General features: G+C 45.3%; 1 protein-coding gene across 1 annotated transcript in view; it reads left to right on the top strand.

Moving 5' to 3' along the window:
• The window catches only part of KLHDC3 (kelch domain containing 3), a 223,131-nt gene extending 207,921 nt beyond the window's left edge, over positions 1–15,210 (top strand). Inside the window, 3 exon segments of the mRNA XM_033937707.1 lie at positions 9,841–9,914; positions 14,517–14,595; positions 14,889–15,210. Coding sequence (XP_033793598.1) covers positions 9,841–9,914; positions 14,517–14,595; positions 14,889–14,955 — 220 coding nt within the window. The 3' untranslated portion in view covers positions 14,956–15,210.
• The last annotated feature ends 9,207 nt before the right edge of the window (positions 15,211–24,417 follow it).

The following is a 24,417-nucleotide window of genomic DNA, read 5'->3' as shown; positions in this document are numbered from 1 at the left end:
AACTTTGAACTGTCCCCAAAGAGAGTCTCTTTTCAACTCCCAGCAAAAAGCCCTCCTTCATCAAGAGCTCTCAGCCCTTTTCCTTCTCCTCATTGCCATAGTAGAACAAGTTCCTCTGCAGGATAGGGCTCAAGAGTTCCACTCCAAATATTTCCTCATATTGAAAAAGACTGGAGGCATCCGTCCAATTTTAGAGCTCTGAGCTCTCAACAAATACTTGGTGCAGGAGAAATTTTGCATGATCTCTCTGGGAACCTAATTACTGCTATTAGAGAAGAATGACTGGCTCTGTAACTCATATTTCCATCCTACCTGCTCACAGGAAATATCTCCACTTTTGAGTGGGAACATGCCACTTTCAGTACAAGTCGCTTCCATTTGGCCTGGCATTGGCACGCAGAGTATTCACAAAGTGCTTAGTAGTAGTAGCTGCACTTCTCCACTCATACAGTTTTCACATGTCTCAAAGCCTCCACACCTCAATAGGCTAATCAAGCCATGAATCCAACAGTTCGTCTACTAGAGCTCCTAGGATTCGCAGTCAACTACAAGAAATCCCATCTAGAACCCACTCAAACTAGAATTCATTGGAGCCCTCTTAGACATGACTCTAATTCATGCTTTCCTACCCCAACAAAGATTCGATATGCTAATTCAAATTTGCAAGAAGGTTTCTTCTTATCACTGCATAACTGCACATCAAGTCTCTTTCCTGGGGACTCTCTCCAAGTATAGCACCGGACGTCCTGTATTCATGCATATGATTTCTGTTACTGACATGCATCACCTTGCACTTATCCACATTGAACCTCATCAAACTCACATTTCTAATTTAATCCCCCCCAAAAAAGCTCTGACAAATAGATGAGTTTTTAAAGTTTCTGAAAGATTTAAGATCTGAACATAATCTTAATGAACTATTCATGGCATTTCATAACCTTGGAGCTGCCACAGAAATTGCTGCCATCCATGTTTTATTATAACATATTTCATGGGTATGTTCCAGAGACCCTCATTGCCGATTGTGATCATAAAGCATGATTTGGCATGCACTTTCTCAAAGCTTGCATCAGATACCGTGGTGCCTCTCCTTAGAGCACATGATGTATTACGGTCAACCAATGTAGTTGTTTCAGTACTGGGGATATATGATCCTAATCGGAAACCCCAGTAATCATCCTCACAGCTGTATTCTGTACCACTTGCAAGATTTTGTCACAACTAAGAATAATGCATTGCAAAAATCTATTTTAGCAAGAACAAGACTTTGGATTACTATTTGAAAATCTAATGCTGATAACATTGGCCTCACTCTAGAGAGTATTGTCATCTGCAAAAATGCACCCTTAATAACTTGCAGAATACAATTTTTCATTGATAAGTGACTCTCTAAATAGATACCCAACAATCTCATACATGAAGAAACTATCAATTTCACATCCTGCACATTTATCTCTTTCAATTGCAATGTACAAAAGGGAAAAAGAAAATCCAACGTAGTCTGCAGTAAACAACAGCAACCAGAAAACAACGAACAGACTGCAGATAATGTACAAGATGCAGGCGTTGTTTATTAGTAAATGCAGTAACATATACAACCTTATAGCCAACCAAGGGACTTGACACGGTCCTTGTTTCGGATAACATTTCCTCATTTGATCGTGATTGCCATGTGTTTGTTATCTTTTATGCAGTTTGCTTTATACCTTAACCATCATGGCCCCTCTTTTAACCCTTTGTTAATCAATTGGCCCCTCTTTTAACCCTTTGTCAATCAATTGGATTCACAGTATATGCTTATGCAGATGATTTTCAACTTTTACATACCATTGACCCTACAAGTTCACATGACATATCTGACATTAATCAAAAGTTAGCCAAAATTCATGACTGGCTAAATACCAATCAATTAACCCTAAGCATTAACAAGACCACTACTGTACTCTTCTCAGGGAAAGAAGGATCACCACTTATTAATCCAATTTTAATTGACAATATGCCTCTTATTCAAACCAACACCACAAAAATTTTGGGAGTTTTAATAGATAACAAACTCACGTTCCGTGCACACATCAGTGCATTGGTCAAAAATTGTTTCTACAGGTTGAGGATGATTCGATCACTCGCCCCCCTCCTTGACAAATTTTCCCTTAACACACTAGTTCATTCTCTAGTAATATCAAAGCTAGACTATTGTAATTCTTTATTAAAAGGGGCTTTTTTAAAAGACATACGTTGACTTCAATTGATTCAAAATACAGCTATAAAGATAATTACTGGTTCAAAGAAATTCGACCATGTTACACCTTTGCTACAAGAAGCTCACTGGTTGCCTATAATACATAGGATAACTTATAAAATAGCTCTTTTAGTCTTTAAGACAATTAAGACCAATACACCGGCTTTTATAGATAGGCTCCTGATCCCTTACAGTTCATCGAGAGTTCTTAGATCATCCTCTCAGTCTACCCTTAATGTTCCTTCCTTGAAAATTATCAGAACACGTCGTGCCTCTATTTTTTTGGTAACAGCACCAACGATCTGGAATTCTCTCCCTTTATACATAAGACTCGAACAAGATTTGCAGAAATTCAAGAGCAGTTTAAAGTGTCTTCTCTTTAAAGAAGCCTTTAACTGAATCCACCAAATCCATTATGAGGTACCATCCTATGATCTTTCCCATTCATAAAACTATAGCATCAGTATTTCTCTCATTTGATCTCTCTCTACTACCATCTTTCTTTCCCCCCCCTCCTAATGTACTTCCCTTTTATGTACTTTTCTTTAAAAAAAAATTGTATTTCTTTCCCCCTTTCCTAATGTTTCCCTTGTTCAATTTACCCCTGTTGGTCTAATTATAAAGATTATGTATTAGAGATTTTTTTTTTTTTAAATTTCATTTTATTTCTGTAAAACGCTTTGTAATTTGAAAAGCGTTTAATCAAATTATTTGAATAAACTTATTTGAATAAACTTGACCTCTGAGGAAGGCTTGTTATCTGAACACGGACCGTGTCAGGTCCCTTGGTTGGCTATAAGGTTGTATATTGTGATATGCGGAGTATGCCTGCTAGGGTTGACCCTGATCTAAACCCCCAGGTTAGAACAGGTAATTTCCCAGCCACTCAAGTTAAACCCCAAAGTAACCTTCTGCCTGACATTTCTTCCAAATCCAGCAGAGGGAGCTTGGGGGTAGAAGTTCAGACTTCCCCTCCCCCATCTCTGCCCAAGGCTGCAAACCGGAAATGCACTTCAGCTGGGGAGGCTGGGCGGGGCTGTAGGCTCCTTAACCGAAGGTCTGAACGGTTAGAGAGGGAGAAGCAGGGCTGGAGAGCAGGAGATGAGGTTCAAACACAGCTCCCTCAGGCTAGCTCAGGGCTAAGAGTTTGCCAGGATCCTCAATGTGCTGAAAGTATGGAGATTGAGGAAAGTGAAACTGTGCTGTCTCCTGAGTGCTCAGACAGTCTGCAAGACATGGAATTGGAAGGTGAAGCAACCTGGGACGATCAAGCCATGGATATCGGCGTCTCCAAGGCAATTGCCACCCTGCCTGACTAAAGGTATCATAATTCCATTTTACTTTAAGGACACTAAATTGTCTTGTCTTTTTCTGGTGTATGTTTTACCAGTGTGGTGGGGGGAATTAGCCCCACGTTCGAGGTGGGATAGAGGGCTCTTCATGTAGCGCATGTCAACACGTGGAGCACCACCACCTGGCCAGCACTACTATCTGCTAAAGTAGTGCAGTGCAGTTACACTTGGCTTTTTGAGCCAAATTTTGTTCTTTGTTTTTTTTTCCTTGGAATGGAAAGGACTGTTTGTGTGGCTGCTGATTGAAGCCAAGAACTTTAAAGATAAAAACTCAGAAGGGCTGAGGTTTTGGTATTTTTCTTTGGACTATCTTGAATGAACATTAAGTTTACTTTTGGGAACTGTTGGATTTATCTGGAGAAACTGGAACAAAGTTTATTTTCCTTGTTTTGCTGTGGAATGCAATAAATCCAGTCCAGATTTTTGTTCTGATTTTTTTCCTTTAAGTTAAGCCAGTATTCTGACAACTCTTGGGGCAGCCTCTCGCAGCTTACAAAGGCCCCAAAATCTTGTCCCCGCATTCCTGGACTCCTAGCACTGAGAGTGCGGGTGACAAACTTGGTATCAGGAGTGGGATGCTATTACTGCCTCCTGCTGGACGTATTGGTGAACTTTGGTGATTGGAAAAAAAAAAAACGCTTGAATTTTTTTTTTTTAGTTTGTTTTGTTGTTCCTGACTAAAGAATTGTTTAGGCAAGAGGACTCTTCAGGTGGCTGCTGGAAGGGCCGAGTCTTCTAGGTCGTGGAACGGGACCCCCGGAAGGAAGCCGTCCGAGGAGAAAGCTGTGGAGTTCGGAGCTTACCTGGACCAGACCTGTTTCGGGAGGTGGCCGATAAGGGAACAGACCCGAGGTTCGAGGGAACAAGCCTGCGGAGAACGACTGGAGGCCAAGGAGGCCTAACAACCAAAGGCGCAGACTCACCCAGGCTGCGGGTAAGAGTACCTAGGCTCAAGGGTGAGGGGGGAACTGCAAGGTTGACCCAGTCTGTTTGAGGGTTCCGCACTTGGGTTTCTTTTCTTTTGTTTGTCTTTTACAGCCTCCCGATGGATCTCCAGCAACTGTTTACCCTCCTGTCTTCGGAGAGACAAAAACAGACGGAGGATTTAAAAGTCGTGCTGCAGAGTAATCAAGAACTCTGGCGGGCGAGCCAAGCCGAGACTGGACGGCGGCATGAGGAGCTAGTCAAGTCTATGGCGGACCAGACTAGGACTATGGCACAGCTGTTCCAAGGAGCGATGGGCGGGACTACTGCGGGAGCACCTACGACTATGGGAGCTTCGGTAGCATCACAAAATCTACAGTCCATGCAAGTATGTAAGATGGGGCCCACTGACGCTCCCGATGACTTTTTACATGCATTTGAGAGGATGGCTGTGTCAGCAGGCTGGCCTGAGCTTCAATGGGCCACGAGGCTGATACCGTGCCTTGCTGGATCAGCATTGGCCGCCTATCAGACTCTTAGTCCTGAGCTAGCCAGTAATTATAGGGCTATAAAAAATCATATACTAGATTACCTGGGATTCACCCGGGAGCACTATCGCCAGGAGTTTAGGGGCACCCAAATGGGGGAAAAGGAAAGGCCCAAAGCTCTCTTTCATAGGCTAAGGAAATTGGCGGAGAGGTGGCTACAACCCTGTCTCGGGGATGCCCAGGCCTTACTCACCGAGATTCTTCATGAGCAATTTCTTGAAGCGGTGCCTAAGGGTTTGAAGGCCTGGGTCCAGAGACAGGGTAGTCGATCTTTATCGCAGGTAATCGACCTGGCAGAGGCTTATCTGGATTCCCTATATACCACTACACCTGGGAGGGAGGCCCAGGGGAATAGGGGGTCAGGTAGGGGCCCTGGAGATCAGGCGAAATCCTGGAATAAGGCCTATGAGGGTAGTAAGGCACCCCTGAGGAAGGTACCCGATACCCCAGTCTCCGAGAAAAGTCCCACTACCTGCTTTAGATGTGGGAAGGCTGGGCACCTACAAAAACAATGTAAAGGGAAGCCGACTCCTACCGACGCAGGCAGTAAGGGGGGTAGGCAGGTAAATCTCTTAGGAGAGCAATGCCCCGCAGACCACACCCGTAAGGGATATCGGGTAGGGGTTCTGGTTGAGGGACAAATGGTGGTTGCTTTTCTGGATAGTGGGGCTTCCCAATCTATGATAAGGGCTCAAGTGTGGGACACTATCCAGAGAGGGAAAAAGGGGGAGAGCCTAGACGGGCCTAGGGTCTCTATTCGGTGCATCCACGGGGATATCCACGAATATACTACACACTGGACGCGGGTCCGGTTTGAGGACCGGGAAGACCCCCTCCTTGTAGCAGTGGTCCCGGGAGCCCCTTATGACATGATCTTAGGACGGGACTGGGAAGGCTGGACCGGTGCCTGGAACACCGAGCAAGCCCTAGTTAGTACCCGTGCCCAGAGTCAGAAAGAAGAAACTTCCGGGGAGAATTTAGGGCAGACGTTCCCCTTCCTGGGAGAGATCTTCCAAGAAGGCAATGCCCGAGGGCCACGGCCATCGAAGGCTCAATTAAAACGGCAAAAGTGGCAGAGAGGGCAGGCTCTCGCCCACACTGCGCATCAGAGGGAGGTACCCTCTATACCCGATAAGGTAATCCAAACATTCCCTTCCTTCCAGGCCGAGCAGAAGGCAGATCCCACCTTGCGAGCCGCATGGCAACAAGTGGGAACAGCTCATAAGGGGGCCGGTAATATGAAGGTAAGGAGGGGGTTGCTGTATCGGGTTAAGTCGGACGGAGGTAGAGATGATAGGAGTGAGCAATTAGTGGTTCCCCAAGGCTTCAGGGCGTTAGTCTTACAGATGGCTCACGATCACCCGTTGGCCGGGCATAAGGGGGTGGACGCCACGGAGACGCAGATTTTGCAAAGATTCTTCTGGCCCGGATTGCGGCAGGAGTTAATTCAATTCTGTGCCTCCTGTCCTGTTTGTCAAAAATTGTCTATTCAAAAACCTTTAAGGGCACCCCTTATTCCCATTCCCTGGGTAGAGGAACCACTGGGGAGGTGGGCTATGGACATAATAGGTCCCCTAGAGAAAACACCACGGGGTCACCAATATATACTGGTAGTGATGGATGTCGCTACTCGCTTCCCGTGGGCTTTTCCCATGAGGAGAACCACATCCCACAATATAACCAGGGAATTAGTTGAGTTATTCTGCTCGGTAGGGTTCCCCAAAGAGGTTCTCACGGACCAGGGCAGCAACTTCGTTTCCCGGGAGATGGAGGCATTTTGGCGGAAATTCGGTATCCGCCATATAAGGACTGCCGCCTACCACCCCCAGGGGAACGGGTTGGTCGAGAGGTTTAATCAGACTCTTAAGTTGATGCTTAAAAAGGTCGCTGGCCAAGAGCTGACTGATTGGGATCTCCTGATTCCCTGGGTCCTATATGCTAGTCGCGAAAAAGTACAGGTCTCGCTGGGGGTTAGCCCTTTTGAAATGTTGTTCGGGCGAAAACCTAGAGGTTTACTGGACATTTTGAAAGACCAATGGGACCCCCCTTCAGAATGCAAGACCAACATCATATCTTATTTGAAGGACTTGAAACAAAAATTTAGGGTACCAGGTAGGGAAGGGCGTAGTGAAACCCCTACTGGATAAGATACAATGTGTTCGGGAGTACCCGATACCTGAAACCAAAAAACAACTTAGGGGATTCCTCGGGTTGGTAGGATATTACCGACGGTTCATTCCTCATTTTTCCACCAAGGCTACCCCTTTGACAGAAATGTTAAGAAAAACGAAGCCAGACAAACTGCAGTGGGGAGAGGAAGGCCGGGAAGCCATAAAAAAGCTAAAGTCCTGTTTATGTTCAGAGCCAGTCTTAGCTTCAGTTAACTTCCAGAAGCCGTTTGTATTACAGACGGACGCTTCTCAAACAGGACTTGGAGCGGTGCTCAGCCAGGAGGTGGAAGGGCTAGAGCATCCAGTTCTATACTTAAGTCGCAAGTTACATGATAATGAGAAACATTACTCGGCGGTAGAACTGGAATGCCTAGCGGCCAAATGGGCCATGCAGAGTCTAGAGCACTATCTAGAGGGGCAAGAGTTTACATTAGTAACTGATCACGCAGCCTTGATTTGGCTTAACCGAATGCGGAACAATAATGCCAGACTCACTAGATGGTATCTAGCTCTGCAAACCTTCCGTTACAAGACCTTACATAGGCCAGGGCGGTTACATATTAACGCGGACGCTCTCTCTCGAATCGGAGAGGAAGATACTCCCAAGCATAGGCCCACCCCTAGCAGTCATTTAAGGGGGGGGGTATGTGATATGCGGAGTATGCCTGCTAGGGTTGACCCTGATCTAAACCCCCAGGTTAGAACAGGTAATTTCCCAGCCACTCAAGTTAAACCCCAAAGTAACCTTCTGCCTGACATTTCTTCCAAATCCAGCAGAGGGAGCTTGGGGGTAGAAGTTCAGACTTCCCCTCCCCCATCTCTGCCCAAGGCTGCAAACCGGAAATGCACTTCAGCTGGGGAGGCTGGGCGGGGCTGTAGGCTCCTTAACCGAAGGTCTGAACGGTTAGAGAGGGAGAAGCAGGGCTGGAGAGCAGGAGATGAGGTTCAAACACAGCTCCCTCAGGCTAGCTCAGGGCTAAGAGTTTGCCAGGATCCTCAATGTGCTGAAAGTATGGAGATTGAGGAAAGTGAAACTGTGCTGTCTCCTGAGTGCTCAGACAGTCTGCAAGACATGGAATTGGAAGGTGAAGCAACCTGGGACGATCAAGCCATGGATATCGGCGTCTCCAAGGCAATTGCCACCCTGCCTGACTAAAGGTATCATAATTCCATTTTACTTTAAGGACACTAAATTGTCTTGTCTTTTTCTGGTGTATGTTTTACCAGTGTGGTGGGGGGAATTAGCCCCACGTTCGAGGTGGGATAGAGGGCTCTTCATGTAGCGCATGTCAACACGTGGAGCACCACCACCTGGCCAGCACTACTATCTGCTAAAGTAGTGCAGTGCAGTTACACTTGGCTTTTTGAGCCAAATTTTGTTCTTTGTTTTTTTTTCCTTGGAATGGAAAGGACTGTTTGTGTGGCTGCTGATTGAAGCCAAGAACTTTAAAGATAAAAACTCAGAAGGGCTGAGGTTTTGGTATTTTTCTTTGGACTATCTTGAATGAACATTAAGTTTACTTTTGGGAACTGTTGGATTTATCTGGAGAAACTGGAACAAAGTTTATTTTCCTTGTTTTGCTGTGGAATGCAATAAATCCAGTCCAGATTTTTGTTCTGATTTTTTTCCTTTAAGTTAAGCCAGTATTCTGACAACTCTTGGGGCAGCCTCTCGCAGCTTACAAAGGCCCCAAAATCTTGTCCCCGCATTCCTGGACTCCTAGCACTGAGAGTGCGGGTGACAATATGTTACTGCATTTACTAATAAACAACGCCTGCGTCTTGTACATTATCTGCAGTCTGTTCATTGTTCTCTTTCAATTGCAGTCACTGATCATCATTACCAACAAACATTACTTCTCTGTTCTGTAAATTTAACATCAACTTATTTTCATCCATTCATTTCCCAATCTTCTCCATACAATCTGTCAATTTTGGCTGCACATAATCAATTCCTGTTTTGGCTGAAAAGAAGAAACAGATGTTGTGTGCATAAATTTGCTGGGTCAAACCAGTGGTCCTTAGGTCAAAGACCAGTGTCCTAACTGAGACTAGTCTTACCTGCGTATGTTCTGGTTCAGCAGGAACTTGTTTTCCCCAATGACGCAATGTACACATTAAACAGCAAAGCTGACAGTGCTGATCCCTGTGACACTCCCCTTTTCAAAGATATAGCAGCAGCAATTCCACCAACATGTGATCAGTCAATAATGATTTAAGAATTAGTGCCTGTGACACATTGCTTTAATACATGTGTGTTTTTATTGTTATACATTTTTAAATAAATAAGAGATGAGCTGTATCTGTATGTGTGATGTGATCCTAGAAAGATCATTTTTAGCAAGGCCTTATCAATGACAGCTCTACTGGAAACTCTCTTCTTCTTCCCTGGAGCACCACTTCTGTATTGTATGCTGCCAGCACAGACCCAGGACTGTTGCTCTGCCGGGCCTCCATAGGTGTCCAGAGGATCCAGCCATTAGCTAACACTTCAGGTTTCAGGTGTGCTAGGCTTTAGGATGGATACACCAGGTGTCGGAGCATTTTGTCATAGGATATGTATTCTCAGGAGAGGAGACTAACATGTCATGGTTTTTCTTTTACAGCCCATGTCCAGAGGAAGGAATGGGGGATGAGTTTGACCTGATGGATCACTCCGATCTATATATCCTGGACTTCAGTATGTGAAAGCAAAATGTCTAAAATTAAAATGTTCAGAGCATCCCTCTGGTTACAGTAGCAACCCCCAGAGCTACTGCCAGACAGAAGCTCCCAGACTCTGCCCTGACCCATCTGGAACCCATACTCTGGCTAGAGAGACGTCCAAGTGGTCATTCTCAAAACAGACTTTCTAGTTGTCTTTCTGGTTATTTTGTCTCCGGTGCATCCAAATCTTAAGGAGGTGTGTTTTGGGCAGACTTAGGACTTGGATGCTCCTCAAGCATAATCAAACCTTTAACAAAGGGTCCTGGGAGCTATACCTGTTTTAAAAATATCTAAATGCTAAAAAGGTGCTCAAACTAACCAGTTGGCCACCAGAGGGATTAAGGTAAGACCCCCCCTTACTCCCCCAGTGGCCACCGACCCCCCCTCCCACCACCCAGGAATTCAGGGTGCAAGCAAGGGAGGGATTTAGAGAGAGACAGAACTACAGTTGAAGTGAGAGAGAAAACTGAGGAGGCTGGAACCTGAGAGAGGAAAAGGTAGGAAGAAATTTCAGACCTCAGGATAGGACAATTCTACGCAAAAAATTCTACTACAAAAAACTATGCAGAATTTTGAAATATTGTGCGCAGAATTATACCAAGAGTAGGGGGTGAAACAGTTAAATAGGAAATGGTTATTTTTATCCAAGAGAACACTATATGAAACTAATAACCAGCAGATTCAAAAGTCATAGAAAGCTTTGTTTTTCATGCATCATATAATTATACCCTGGAATTTGTTGCTGGAGGGTGTGGTCAAGCCAGCCAAAAGAGGTTAGGACAATTTTCCAGAGGAAAAGTCCATAAATCATTAGCCAGGTAAACTCAGGAGAGCTGCTGTTTCTCCTTGGAAATGCGCTATGAGAGAGAGATATACTTTTTGAAATCTACTGGATATTTGTGATTCAGATCGGTTGTTGGTTGGAGACACAACAACCTGAAAAAAATAGCACCAGTTGTTTGTCACTCAGATTATGGCGCTGTTTTCTTAATCGTAGCCTATTTTGAAGGTAGGCGCCAGAAATGTAGGCTAGGGTTTTAAAGGCCTACATTTCCAGGGCCTACCTTCAATGTAGAATCATGCTTAGTGATGCCCAACATTAACCCCATCCATAGCCACATCTTTTTTTACATTCGGCGCTGCTAGTCATCTGTGTAGACGCGATTCTTGTGCCGTGTTTTGTAGGTGCTTCATGGCATAGCTGGTTTTAAGAAAAGTTTGGACAAATTCCTGGAGGAAAAGTCCATAGTCTATTATTGAGAAAGAGTTGGGGGATGCCTCTGCTTGCCCTGGATCGGTAGCATGGAATGTTGCTGCTCTTTGGGTTTTGACCAGGTACTAGTGACCTGGATTGGCCACTGTGAGATTGGGCTACTGGGCTTGATGGACCATCGGTCTGACCCAGTAAGGCTATTCTTATGTTCTTATGTTAACTGTGCAGTCAATTACCACACCATTAATAGCCAATTAAAACAACTTAGGTGCCGGTAAAGCTCCTACCGCGCTTTCCTAACGGCGCCATTTTTAGAATCTGGGCCACCATGCTGAGCTTGGTGGACCTTAGTCTAACTTAGCATTGCTTTTCTTAAGTTCTTGTTTGTAGCTAAAGGTTTTGGAGAAGGTAGTATGTTTGCAATTGGATGATTTTGCTACATATCATGTTTTTTTTTTTGGATGACTTCCAGATTGGGTTCCAGAAGGGCCATAACACTGAGCTGCTTTTGCTACCATTCTGTGAGGAAATTCAGAAAGGTTTTGATAAGGGGAAGCGTTTCCTCCTGGTATCTCTTGATGTAGCCAGGCATTCAAATCAGTTAACATAAGAATTGTCGCTGCTGGGTCAGACCAGTGGTCCATCGTGCCCTGCAGTCCGCTCACGTGGCAGCCCCCAGGTCAAAGACCAGTGCACTAACTGAGACCAGCCCTACCTGCTTTTGTTCCAGTTCAGCATGAACATGTCCAACCTTGTCTTGAATCCGGAACAGATTCCGGAAGAGCATTCCAGTTCTCTACCACTCTCTGGGTGAAGAAGAACTTTCTTATGTTTGTACGGAATCTATCCCCTTTTAACTTTAGAGAGTGCCCTCTTGTTCTCTTTATCTTGGAGAGGGTGAACAACCTGTCTTTATCTACTAAGTCTGTTCCCTTCATTATCTTGAATGTTTCAATCATGTCCCCTCTCAGTCTCCTCTTTTCAAGGGAGAAGAGGCCCAGCTTCTCTAATCTCTCACTGTACAGCAACTCCTCCAACCCCTTAACCATTTTAGTCGCTCTTCTCTGGACACTTTCGAGTAGTACCGTGTCCTTCTTCATGTACGGCGAACAGTACTCCAGGTGAGGGCGCACCATGGCATGATAACCTTCTCCAATCTGTTCATGATCTCCTTCTTAATCATTCCTAGCATTCTGTTCACCCTTTTCGCCCCCGCTGCACATTGTGCGAACGGCTTCATCGACTTGTCGACCAGTACTCCCAAGTCCCTATCCTGGGGGGGTCTCTCCAAGTACTGCCCCAGACGTCTTGTATTCGTGTATGGGATTTCTGATACTGACATGCATTACCTTACACTTATCCACGTTGAACCTCATTTGCCATGTCGCCCATTTCTCGAGCGTGGTTATGTCGCGTTGCAGATCTTCACAATCCCCCTGAATCTTCACTACTCTGAATAACTTCATATCGTCCGCAAATTTAATTACCTCACTCGTTATACCCATTTCCAGATCGTTTATGAATATGTTGTAGAGCACAGGTCCAAACACCGAGCCCTGCGGCACCCCACTGGTGACGTTCTTCCAGTCCAAGTATTGTCCATTTACCCCCACCCTCTGTTTCCTATCCGCTAGCCAGTTTTTAATCCACGTGAGTATTTCACCTTGTATTCCATGGCTCTCAATTTTCCGAAGTAGTCATTCATGCGGAACCTTGTCGAACGCCTTCTGAAAATCCAGATATACAGTGTCGACCGGGTCACCCTTGTGTATCTGCCTGTTTACTCCCTCGAAGTGCAGCAAGTTCGTCAAGCAAGATCATCCTTTGCTGAAGCCATGCTGACTGGTCCTCATCAGATTGTGTCCGTCAAGGTGATCAATGATGCGGTCTTTTATCAGCCCCTATACCATCTTTCCCGGTACAGAGGTCAGACTCGCCGGTCTGTAGTTTCCAAGATCTCCCCTCTAACCTTTTTTGAAGATCGGTGTAACCTTCCAGTCTTCCGGAATCTTTCCAGATTTTATTGACAGATTGGCTATTAGTTGAAGCAGTTCAGCTATAGTCCTTTTTAGTTCCTTTATGACCCTCGGATGGATGCCATTCGGTCCCGGGGATTTGTCACTTTTAAGCCTATCAATCTGCGTGTGTACTTCTTGTAGACTGACCGTCAACCTTGTCAGTTTCCAGTCTGTCAAGTTCCGATATGTTGTATATATCCTCTTTGGTAAATACAGACGCAAAAAAATGTGTTCAATTTATCGGCGATGGCTTTTGATGGCTTCCATACTTTTGCAGCGGCTACAGACGATGGGGCTGTCTAGAACTGTGCACCAATCATATAATCCCATTGCTGATAAAGCTGCACTGGCTGCCAGTGTTATGGCGAGTTAAGTTTAAAATCTTAGTGTTGGTGTTTAAAGCCCTTCAGGATATGTTCCATCTCATCTGTTGAGATCTCAGTATCAGCATCTTTTGGAAGTTCCACCATTGCCTGCTATTACCAAAGTTATGATCCATTCCAGGGTTTTCAGTGTCATGAGCCCTAGGCTGTGGAATGCACTCCGAAATGCAATATGTCATATTCCTGTTTCTTTCCTTTCGAAAAGCTCTAAAGGCATTTCTTTTTCAGGAAGCCTATGTTAATCTATGAAAGGAACTGTGTGTAGCAAAAGTGCATTTATGATGTTCATTGTAATTTTATTTGTGATGTGTATGTTTTTGGTAAGCCGCAGAGATGTTTGTGATTAGCGGAATATAAGTGTTTTAAAATAAATAAACAAATTGCTATCCTGTTACTCGTACTCAATATCTTCTTTAAAACCATCATGATGTCATGGGCACACCGGTGATGGAACAACAGAAAACCCTGAGAAAGGGATTATATAGGAGCCTTACTGGACATGGCATAGTGTGACCAAGCTTGATATGTTGTACTTGGCTAAAGAAGGCTCTTATTACTCCCACCATCCTTGAAGTGCAAAGTGTGATGGTTAAATAGGGAAAAGTTTTTTTTGTTTAAATTCTTTATTCATTTTAAATTTTACAATAAAACAAAAACATATTAACTTAGATACAACACTTAATATTCTGCAATAATCCATTTTTAAAAAGTTTATCACCCTCCCTTCTATATCACAAAACCACGAGAATAATCCAATAACCAGCAAACTGAAAATAAATGGTAGAATGTGGAATGTGGTGACTGAGAGCTAGATTCAATAGAAATTTGTATATATTCCTAGAGGAATTTGTGACCCAGACTGGCCACTGTTGGGCTTAGTGGACCTTAGTGTGTCTTGTCTTAGGAATAATATGAATTTAGCTCTATTGTTTAGCATTGAGTTTCTTCATTTTGTTTTTCAGATCCCAGCTTAAAGACTTTGTGTAAGTTAGCAGTAATTCATCACAAGCTGGACCAGTCCTGTCTCCCACATGATCTCAGGTACCTGAACAGAAAACCAAAATCCCTGCACTTTGTTTGGTGGCTCTGATGCCAGATCAAACTGTTTGAAATTGTCCTAAAGTCTGACTACAAGCAGGGTTAAAGTTCCTTTGCACCTCTTGCTCTTTGGGACTTTTCCCGTTTGCTTCCCAGGAAGGTCCTTTGCTAGTTAAATTACAGGAGCTCTATGTGCTTTAGGAACTTGGAAATGTAGGGAGACACATGCAGACCTGATTAATGTTGGCAGTGAAGAGAGAGGTGTGTTTTTACAAACCGCCTTGTTCTCGTTTCAGGTGGGAGCTGACAGCAATGACAACGAACAGCACCATCAGCCGTCCAGACCTCTCCTCGCAAGGATAGCAGCAGAATCGACTTGCCATACCTCACTCTATTTAGAGACGGCCTTGCCCATCCAAACTCTGCCTGCAGAGAACTGCACCTCTCACTCCATGCCCTTAACCATTCTGCATGGAGGGAGGAAACCGAGCTCTCGCAGTCTGGTTGGCCAAGGTCCCACCGTATTATACTTTCCCTTACAGAAAGGAACACAGGCTCTACAATCCTTTGAAAAAAATATTTTGTATGTATTTAAACAACAAGTGCAGTTTTAAAACAGTTTGTTGTTGGTCTTTTGTTTGTGATGAAAGATTTAACCCTACATCATATGAAGAACTCCTATGTGATAGTTAGTTTGCCTGATTTGGGGGGAGGTATCTTCCTTCAGCACCGTCTGTCTAGGGACAAGGGAGAAAGGCCTCTTGCTGTCTGCTCAGGGGTTGGGAGAAAAAAAAGAGCCTTGTTTTGCAGGTTCCATTGTAAGAGAGATGACACTAGGAAAATGTTCACTTTCTTCCATTATTTATATCATTCTTGTGCCTCCTGTTGTCTTGCTCTGGGAATGTGCTGTCACAGAGGCTGTCTTGAGTTCACTATGAAGAAAACTCTTTAGCACTGATATCACTTTTCCTAGTAGGCAGCATATAGTGGGGATGAATTTGTCTCTCTTACAAATCTGGACATTCCAGGAATCAGATGATATGAGAACAGGCCTCTACTATCCAGACACACACTACTTGCAGGGACATGGAAGCTGACGGCAATGACCTAGACCTGAGGATCACTGGACTGTGCAGCATCTCGGTGGAAAGGCTTGTGTGTTCTCTGTCATCTAGGAATTCTAGACAAGGGGGAAATTCTAAAACCGGCATCTAAGTTACTTGAAGAGAATGGTCAGAAATGGCAAAAAAACCCGGTAAGATTAAGGCACCTACCAGTGCCAGAATTGTGCCTACGTAATGCCAAAGTAGGTGTGACCCTAAAGCGCCTACATAGGTGTGATTCGCGCAAAGATAGGTGCTGGCAATATATGCCTGGAAAACCCTGCCTACGTTTCCAGCACCATTCTTTCCTAGAGGCGTGATTCTGAAACCAGCACCGATGTATGATTGACATGGCAGAATCGGAACCAAAGATCATTCAAATGCCTAGGGGGATGGCCTAAGGGATCTGGCCAATCGGAATCTTAGGCCACGCCCAGTGTATCCCAGAATGCACTGGGAGACAGGCCTAAGATTCCAGTTGGCTAAGGAAGGGGAAGGCCAACCAACTTTCTACGCTACCTTGGGGTGTGGGTAGGCTTGGGGGGGTCCAGTGGCGAGCAGCCTAACTTTTGGGGGGTGGGGGTATCCGGCTGGAGGGACTGGGCATCCCTCCTGCCGGAAGTCTTCACAGGGGGGGGCGAGTTGCCACAGCTGCTAAACTGATCGCGGCAGGGAGATCCCTTCATGCCATCAGTTCAGGGGCAACATGATTCTCTAATCAGCGCTTGTAACATGGGCGCTGGTTAGAGTGGTGGTTAGGCAGCTTAGGGTGATTCTGTATAGGCACCCATGTGCAATTCTCAAAAGCCGCTTAGGCGGTTTCTGAGAATGGGCACCTTATACAGAATCTGGGCCTATATGTATATACGAGAGGGTTATTGTCATTTTATCCTCCTCCCGTGAATTGGTCTGAATCATCTGTTATTTTGACTGAGACAATTGCTTATATGTCCACTCACTTTTCAAGATCATTGATGATTCTGATACCAATGTTTCAGCTTTTAAATCATTTTTGCAGATATTACAATATAAAAGTTCACAAATTAAGCTAACACACGAGAAAGGACATTCCCTGGATTTAATAAGTTATTTAGATTCTGGAAAAAAGTTTCCAAGTTTATTCTATATTTGATATACTGACCATCAACAACTATCTGGTTGGTTTACAATATTAAAATTAAGGTAAAATTTTAAAAGAAAAGAGATAATTTTATAAATATAACATAAATGACTGACTAGATATAGACAAATTTGATACTGGAGTTGGGGCAAAGTAAAAATAAAATTTAAGAGGAAAGTAAGAGGGGAAGGGGAAAGAAACAAGGGAGGGGGAGTCGCTTCTTAAAAGCAGTTCTCTTTCATCATTTATCTTAAGTGGAGTTGATACGCATTCCGGAATAAGAATTTGATTCTGACTGGATATTAGTTCCATGGTCTGATCATTATTTATGTACTTTTAATCTGTCATTTTTTATGACCAGAGCAGGACAATAGTTGCAAGAGCAAAATTTAACACAGAAATTTTATCACTATTACCTGAAATCAATTTTGACTGTGACCATGAAAATAAATAGTTGGACCACTCAGTCAAGGAAAACACTTGATACTTGGTTTACAGATAGACATTTTGGCTTAAAACGTGAATGTAGGAAATTAGAACGCAGCTAGAGGAAGAGTAAATTGTCACAGGATAAGTTGGAGTGGAGATCCAAAATCTCTCTTTATAAATATGAACTAAATAAAACACTGACAGTTTTATGGGGAAAAGATTAATAGATCTAAGAAAAATTATGGCGCGATATTTAAGATCTGGAGTGTGTTAGTAACTAATTCAGGAATTGAACATCATGGCAACTCTCCAAGTACTGAAGATTTAGCAAATTTTTTCAGCTACAGTTTTGTAAAAGGGGGGAAAGTAAATAATATTCTAGTAACTTTTTCTTCAGCTAAATTTCCTAAACTTTTTTCTCATTTTAACAGAATTATTTGCATTCCAAAAGACAAATTATGGATAACTCTCTCATGTTTTTTTTTTTTAAAGATCATGTTTATTGAGACAGGAGGCAACTGAACAGCAAGAGCCAACCACAAATCGGCATAGCATACACGGTATCGTACAGTAGCAGAATGGTACAAGGCTCAAAAGAATTCACAATATGTACATAGGATACCACAAGACTGCAACATGGGAAATGTGGAAACAACTCGCAACCCAGCGTCCCTCATCCAATTTTAATGTAGAAAACAACCAGAATCCCCAAACAATCATACAGGCAAACCTCTGCCATACACAGCACACACAAACCTACAAAACATACCCAGACACGTAATACTCAACCAGACAGGCACTCCGTCACAAACACACATACCCACAAGCGCACGTTCCCTGCCAGAAGAAGGCTGCAGTGTGAACAATAAATGAAGGAAAGTCCAATAAACCACACAGGTTGGTATACAAAACTAGCTGTATCGACTAGACAACTAGATCCAAAATCTGTAGCCAAAAAGAACAATAAGATTTCCAGTGGTCCTGTGGACGAGACGCATAGGTGTCCAGTTCAAATCGGGCTTGCTGTTTCATCATGGTCACCCATAAGGAATAGGATGGTGCCTCCTCAGAAGTCCAATACTGCAGGATAAGCTTTTTCCCCACAAGAATCACATGGAGAACAAATTTTTGGGAGGGGAAATCCAATCCATGTTGTTGCAGGTCCTGAACATTCCCTAACAACAGAGCCGGAGCATTCCAGGGCAGGGTGCAATGTAGGAGAACAGCCAGACAGCTCTTCACCGAGTCCCAAAAAGACAGTTTGAAACAAGCAAAAAAGGAGTGGATGGAATTACCCCTATGAGCTTTACATTTAAGACATTTATCATCAGACCAGAGCCCCATAACATGGCCACGGGCTCGGGTGAGGTAAGAGCGGTGCAAAATTTTATATTGGGTTTCCTGCAGGGTCGCCCTTTTCACGTTGTGGTATAACGTTTGGAAGAGGAGCCTTATATCATGGATAGAAACATCCATCTCAAGTTCGATGGTCCATTCACCCACCAGAACCTGGAGACAACTCTCCCCAAGGCTATCCCTCCCCTCCCTATCCCAAGTGGAAATTTTATTAGACACAGTGGGGCGGAGAGGAAAATCGAATCTAAAGTGCCATAACCCCATCTCTCCCCATGAGCGCGTACCAGGGAGTGGTAGTAGTGATGGATCTGGAGGTAAGTATAAATGTGGGCAGGGGGTAAAGACCACGATGTCTGTACTTGAGCGAAAGAGGGAAACACACCTTCCCCCAAAGCCAGTGTAGTACCCAAAGTCGTAGCCCGGTCTTGACGGCCTCTTAGCCCCGCCAGGCCCTCCACCCCAGGAGCAAAGTCAGGGTTATGAAGGAGAGAAAGAAAAGGGGAAACATTAGGCAATCTACCCTGCTGCAAACTCCACCAACGCCATGCTCTACGAAAAGGAAGGAGGAATGGAAAAGCAGGAGTACCAGACCCTCTTCCCCCCCGCCCCATGAAGGAAGGAGGAAAAAGACCAAGGTAAGCAGCAATCTTCAAGCAAGGCTGCCGGAGAGTAACGGCGCGAAGATACCAGTTGTTCATGAATCCATTGGAGAAGCGCTGCAACATTATATACACGAAGAGCAGGTAATTGTAGACCCCCCCCCTATCTCGTCTCTGTGACAGTTTAAGAGCATTGATGTGGGCTACCTTCCCTCGCCAAATGAAAGAGCGAACAATAGATTGATAAGAGCGCTCGTCCGCGCGTGAGATATATACAGGAATTGTTTACAACGTATAAAGCAGCTTCGGAAATAACACCATTTTCACGAGCGCTACTCGGCCCAGCAAGGAAAGAGGGAGCGATTGCCATTTAAGACAAAGGGCTTTAATCCGTCCAATGGTAGCAGTGATATTGGCATCGTACAGCTTGCGGAGATCCCAATAAAGCATGATACCTAAATATTTCAGCTTCCCAGGAACAATGCCGATGCCCAGGCCCTGACCCCAAGGCTCCGCTGTCGAGTTTCCTAACAAAAGGGCTTCCGTCTTATCGAAATTAATTTTGAGGCCTGAAAAAATGCCATAAGACCGAATAATGGACATTAAGATGGGCATGGTCCGGTCAGCATGATTAACATAGAGAAGCATATCATCAGCGAACATACTGATGCGGTATTCCCGGCTGCCCACCCAAAGACCCTCCAACTGGGTGTCTTGACGGATACGAGCAGCCAAAGGTTCTACAGAGAGAAGAAAGAGAAGCGGCGAAAGGGGACAACCCTGCCGCGTACCTCTCCCCAGTGGAAAGGGATCCGACACTTCACCATTCACCAATAACTGGGATTGAGGATTGTGGTACAACGCCAGCAGCCAAGCAATGAAATCGCCTCTAATACCGAAACGCTCGAGTGTCCCGAAAAGGTGTGGCCAGGAGACCATGTCAAACGCCTTCTCGACATCCAAGCTGGTAATGAGCGCTCGATCATTGACGGCACGGGGAGACTGCAACACCGCGAGGATTTTCAACAGATTCATGGATGCATGCCTGCCCGGTATAAAGCCTACCTGGTCTTCATGAATGAGAGAAGGCAAAAATTGGTTAAGTCGCGCCGCAAGAATACTAGCCAAAAGCTTGATATCCTGATTTAAAAGGGATGTAGGCCTATAAGACCCCAAGGCATCAAGCGGTCGCCCAGGCTTAGGGAGGATGATGATGTGTGCCCTATTATGGGAGTCCCCTGGAGGAGGAGGAGTACGAAGTCCCATAAAATAATTCCCTAAAGAAAATAAAGCCGAAGGATCCAAAAGCTTATAAAACTCAGGACCCAGACCATCAGGTCCCGGTGTTTTGGCTAGTTTAAGTTTTTTGATGGCCACCTGCAACTCCTCACCTGTAATGGGGCCACCAAGAGCAGCACTTTGGTCAGCCGACAGCGAAGGAAGAGAGATGCCCTGAAAGAACTGGTCACTAGCGGCAGCATCAAAAGGCTGAGCGGCATAAAGGTTGGAGTAGAATTGCACAAATTGTTGCGTAATAGCCTGATGGGTAACATGGGTAGCTCCCTGTTTGTCTTTGATAGAAATAATAGTATGACGCGCTTTGTGAGGGCGCACTAAATTAGCTAACAACCGACCCGTTTTATCACCCCACCGATGTAGTTTATATTTGTAACAGTAAATATTACGACTAGCTCGTTGATCCAACAGAAGGTTAATTTTAGCCTTAAGGGTACCCATGGCCTGTTTCGTAGCATCATCGAGACAAGAAATATGAATAGTCCGATAAGCAGCAAGATCCTTGGACAAAGCAAGGAGCTCTGCATCACGTCGTTTTTTCAAGGAAGCGGAGTAAGCAAGAATGTGCCCCCACAGGACCACCTTGGCGGCCTCCCAATAAACAACTGGGCCCGCATCCTCCACTGAATTAGTTTGAGCAAAGTCATCCCACCTCTTCTGAAAGAACTCACGAAAGGAAGCATTAGTGAAGAGATGGGGGTGACATACGCCAAACACGACCCGCTGCCTGAGAGCCAAACTGTAAGACAAGGCCCACAAGAGCATGGTCAGAAACGAGAGGCGCTGAGATGCTGGCAGCCGTCAGGTAGGGAAAGAAAGAGGCAGATATAAGGATGTAGTCAATGCGAGAATAAGTCGAGTGGGGGTGGGAATAGAAAGAGAAATCATGTTCATCTGGGTGCAGGGTACGCCAAGAATCCAGCAATCCCAATTCCTTCATGAGAAAGTGCACCCCCTTAGTGAAGTGTCCCTTCGGTACTGGATTGGCTGGCTTATGGTCCCACTGGGGGTGAGCTACAAAATTGAAATCTCCACCCATGATAATCTGCTAGGGCAGAAGCGGAGCAAGATGGCCCACCAATGTGGTGAAAAAAGCAGGAGTATACAAGTTAGGGGCATAGACATTACACAAGACTAGCGGTTTCCCCCACAATTCCCCAATCATGATAATATACCGCCCATTGGGATCAGCAATCTGACGGTGCAAGTGAAAAGGTATGGTTTTGTGTATGAGTATGGCCACCCCACACCTCTGGGCTGTGAAGGAAGCGTCACACACCACACCCACCCACTCCCTGCGGAGTTTATCATGTTCTAGAGGAGTCAAGTGAGTCTCCTGCAGAAAGGCAATGTCTGTGTGTTCCCGCTTAAGATATGCCAAGATTTTGGTATGGGTGAGTGGATACCATCTACATTAAGTGATTTCACTGTCAATTGAGTCATGTCATAGAAAATTGTACAGCAGCAAGAACCAAAGATGCAGCATACAATAAGACAAGGATGGGACGCCCCGGTTAAATACCACCCAAGGCAAGTGACACAACCACATAAGGAAAAACAGAGCCAAGGAATAGCCCCACCTCCATACATCTGTCCAGCAGAGAAAACAAACATACAAACCCATACAAGCAACCACACATTCCACATGCACCCGAACACTCACCCGCCCCCCCCTCCCAGCCCACCCAGAAATCATCACAGCAAGGAAAATCCCCGCTAGTCCCCAACTCTTAAAACAAACCATCAGGTAGCCCCGGGCCGCAGCACTAAGTGATGCAGGCCACTCCAACCCGGCCACGACCCCTACACAGAGAAACATGGCCCAGACCCATTTATAAATAACAAAGTTCAGGTGGGAGCGAGTTTCCAAACACGCAAGCTCCCAAAAGAAAGAAACCCCTCAAAAGCAGAGAACATGCAATCCAAGAAAAAATTAGCTGTAACTGATAATGGCCATAATGCAAACATGGCGCACAGATGCCACTGGAGAGGGTCAGCAAGAGCGTGTTCACAACAGTACATCCAAAACATGAGAACAGGGATTCCTGTGTGCCAGACAGCTCAGCCAGAGCAAGAGAGCCGAATGTGGCCCAGGAGCAGCCCCTGACAGGGCACAGCTGCCCAATCTCCGCTGTAAGACCTCCATATTCCAGGAACAGGCAGCTCCAGCTTATAGCCACCCTGCACAGGACGCATAAGTGGGCCGCCCCTGGCACAACACACCAAACTGAAGGATCCACACATCAACATCAATAGCCCCCCACCAATCTTCATGCCCAAAAGGTAACAGAACAAGGCATAGGGGGGGCTGGTCCGAGGACCGGTGCAGAAATGGATCCCCTACAGTTCAAGAGACTCCCCGGTCCCCACGTGCTGCAGCAGGGAGAGATTTGATGAAGCCCTCCAACGCCTCCGGAGTATCATAAAAAGTGGTAGTATTGTTGTAAGACACTCGGACCCTAGCTGGGTACAGGAGGGAAAAGCGGATGTTGCGCTTGAAGAGCTCGCTGCAGTGAGGCGCCATGGCCCGGCGTCGAGACGAGACCTGAGGGGAAAAGTCTTTGAAGAGAAGAATCTTGTGCCCCTCAAATTGCAGGTTCAGGTCTTTTCTACGTCTGTAGGCAGCCAGCACCCTCTCTTTCACAGCGTAATTGTGGAACCGTGCAATGACCGGCCGGGGTCTGGCCTCCGTCTCGACGAGAACCCAATTTATGGGCGCGCTCAATAAAAAACGGTGCCGGCTTGTTAGGCAGGGCAACAGCCTTAGGCAGCCAATCTTCCAGCCATCGTCTGAGGTCCACATCGCGGACAGAGTTAGGGATCCCCACAAACTGAAGATTATTATGCCGGCCCCTGTTCTCCTGGTCCTCGAGGCGCTCCAGTAGTGTCTTGTTCGCAGATTCCAGTGTGCGCAGGCGTTCCTCATGGTTAGCCACTGTGTCTTCTTGCTGAGCAATGCGGTCCTCAGCCCTTTGCAGCCAACCAGCCTGAGAGTCAAGGCTTTCCTTTATGCCTTCCATGAAGGTATGGATGGTGGCCAACTTGTCTTCCATGACCAGTGTGAGGGATCGGGTAAGCTCCTGAACTGCCGCTGCCTCCAGAGTAAAGACAGGCGCCTCGTGACTGTCCGTCATTTTGGTATCCGTTCCCTTCTGTCTGTCTCTCACAGTTCGCACGGTTTTAGCGGCCATTGACTCGTCCCGAGGGTGGGGAAGTAACAGAAAGACACGGCCGCCCGAGAGACACCGAAGCCGCTGTTAAAGCATGACCGCCGGCCAGAGTAAAGCCGCGAAAAGTAGCAGGATATGTGCCGCGGCCCGGAGCTACTCAGAGGCACGTCCGTTCACCCTCCCGGCATCACGTGCCCCCAACTCTCATGTTAATGAGGCTCAAATTATGTCAACTTTTAATAAATTAAGTTGGTCCATTTTTTTCCTTTAGATCCATATTCTACAATTATTTTCCAAAACCTCTCCTTAGTCACAGTTGATTGGTTAACAATTTTACTAAATAATTTTTTGGATCATGGGGGTTTTTTTCCAAGTCAACGGGACAGATTATGCTCACTCCCCTTCTGAAATCCTCTTCTTTGGATTCCACTTTACCAGCAAGTTAACGTCTAATAGCCAATCCAAATCCAGCATACTACTGGAAGAGTAGAGGATGGCCAATTTTTAAAAAGGGTTCCAGAGGTGATCCAGGAAAATATAGGCAGGTGAGTCTGACATTGGTGCCAGGCAAAATGGCAGAACATATACATAAGCATGGATTAAAAGCCAACATGGATTTAGGCAAGGGAAATATTGCCTCACCAATCTACTGCATTTCTTTGAAGAGGTGAATGAACATGTGGATAAAGGTGAGCCGGTTGATACTGTGTATTTGGAATTTCAAAAGGCATTTGATAAAGTACCTCATGAAA

Source organism: Geotrypetes seraphini, chromosome 3, assembly GCF_902459505.1.
Source record: "Geotrypetes seraphini chromosome 3, aGeoSer1.1, whole genome shotgun sequence".
In the NCBI taxonomy this organism is placed as follows: domain Eukaryota; kingdom Metazoa; phylum Chordata; class Amphibia; order Gymnophiona; family Dermophiidae; genus Geotrypetes; species Geotrypetes seraphini.
This window is presented reverse-complemented; position numbering and strand designations above follow the sequence as displayed.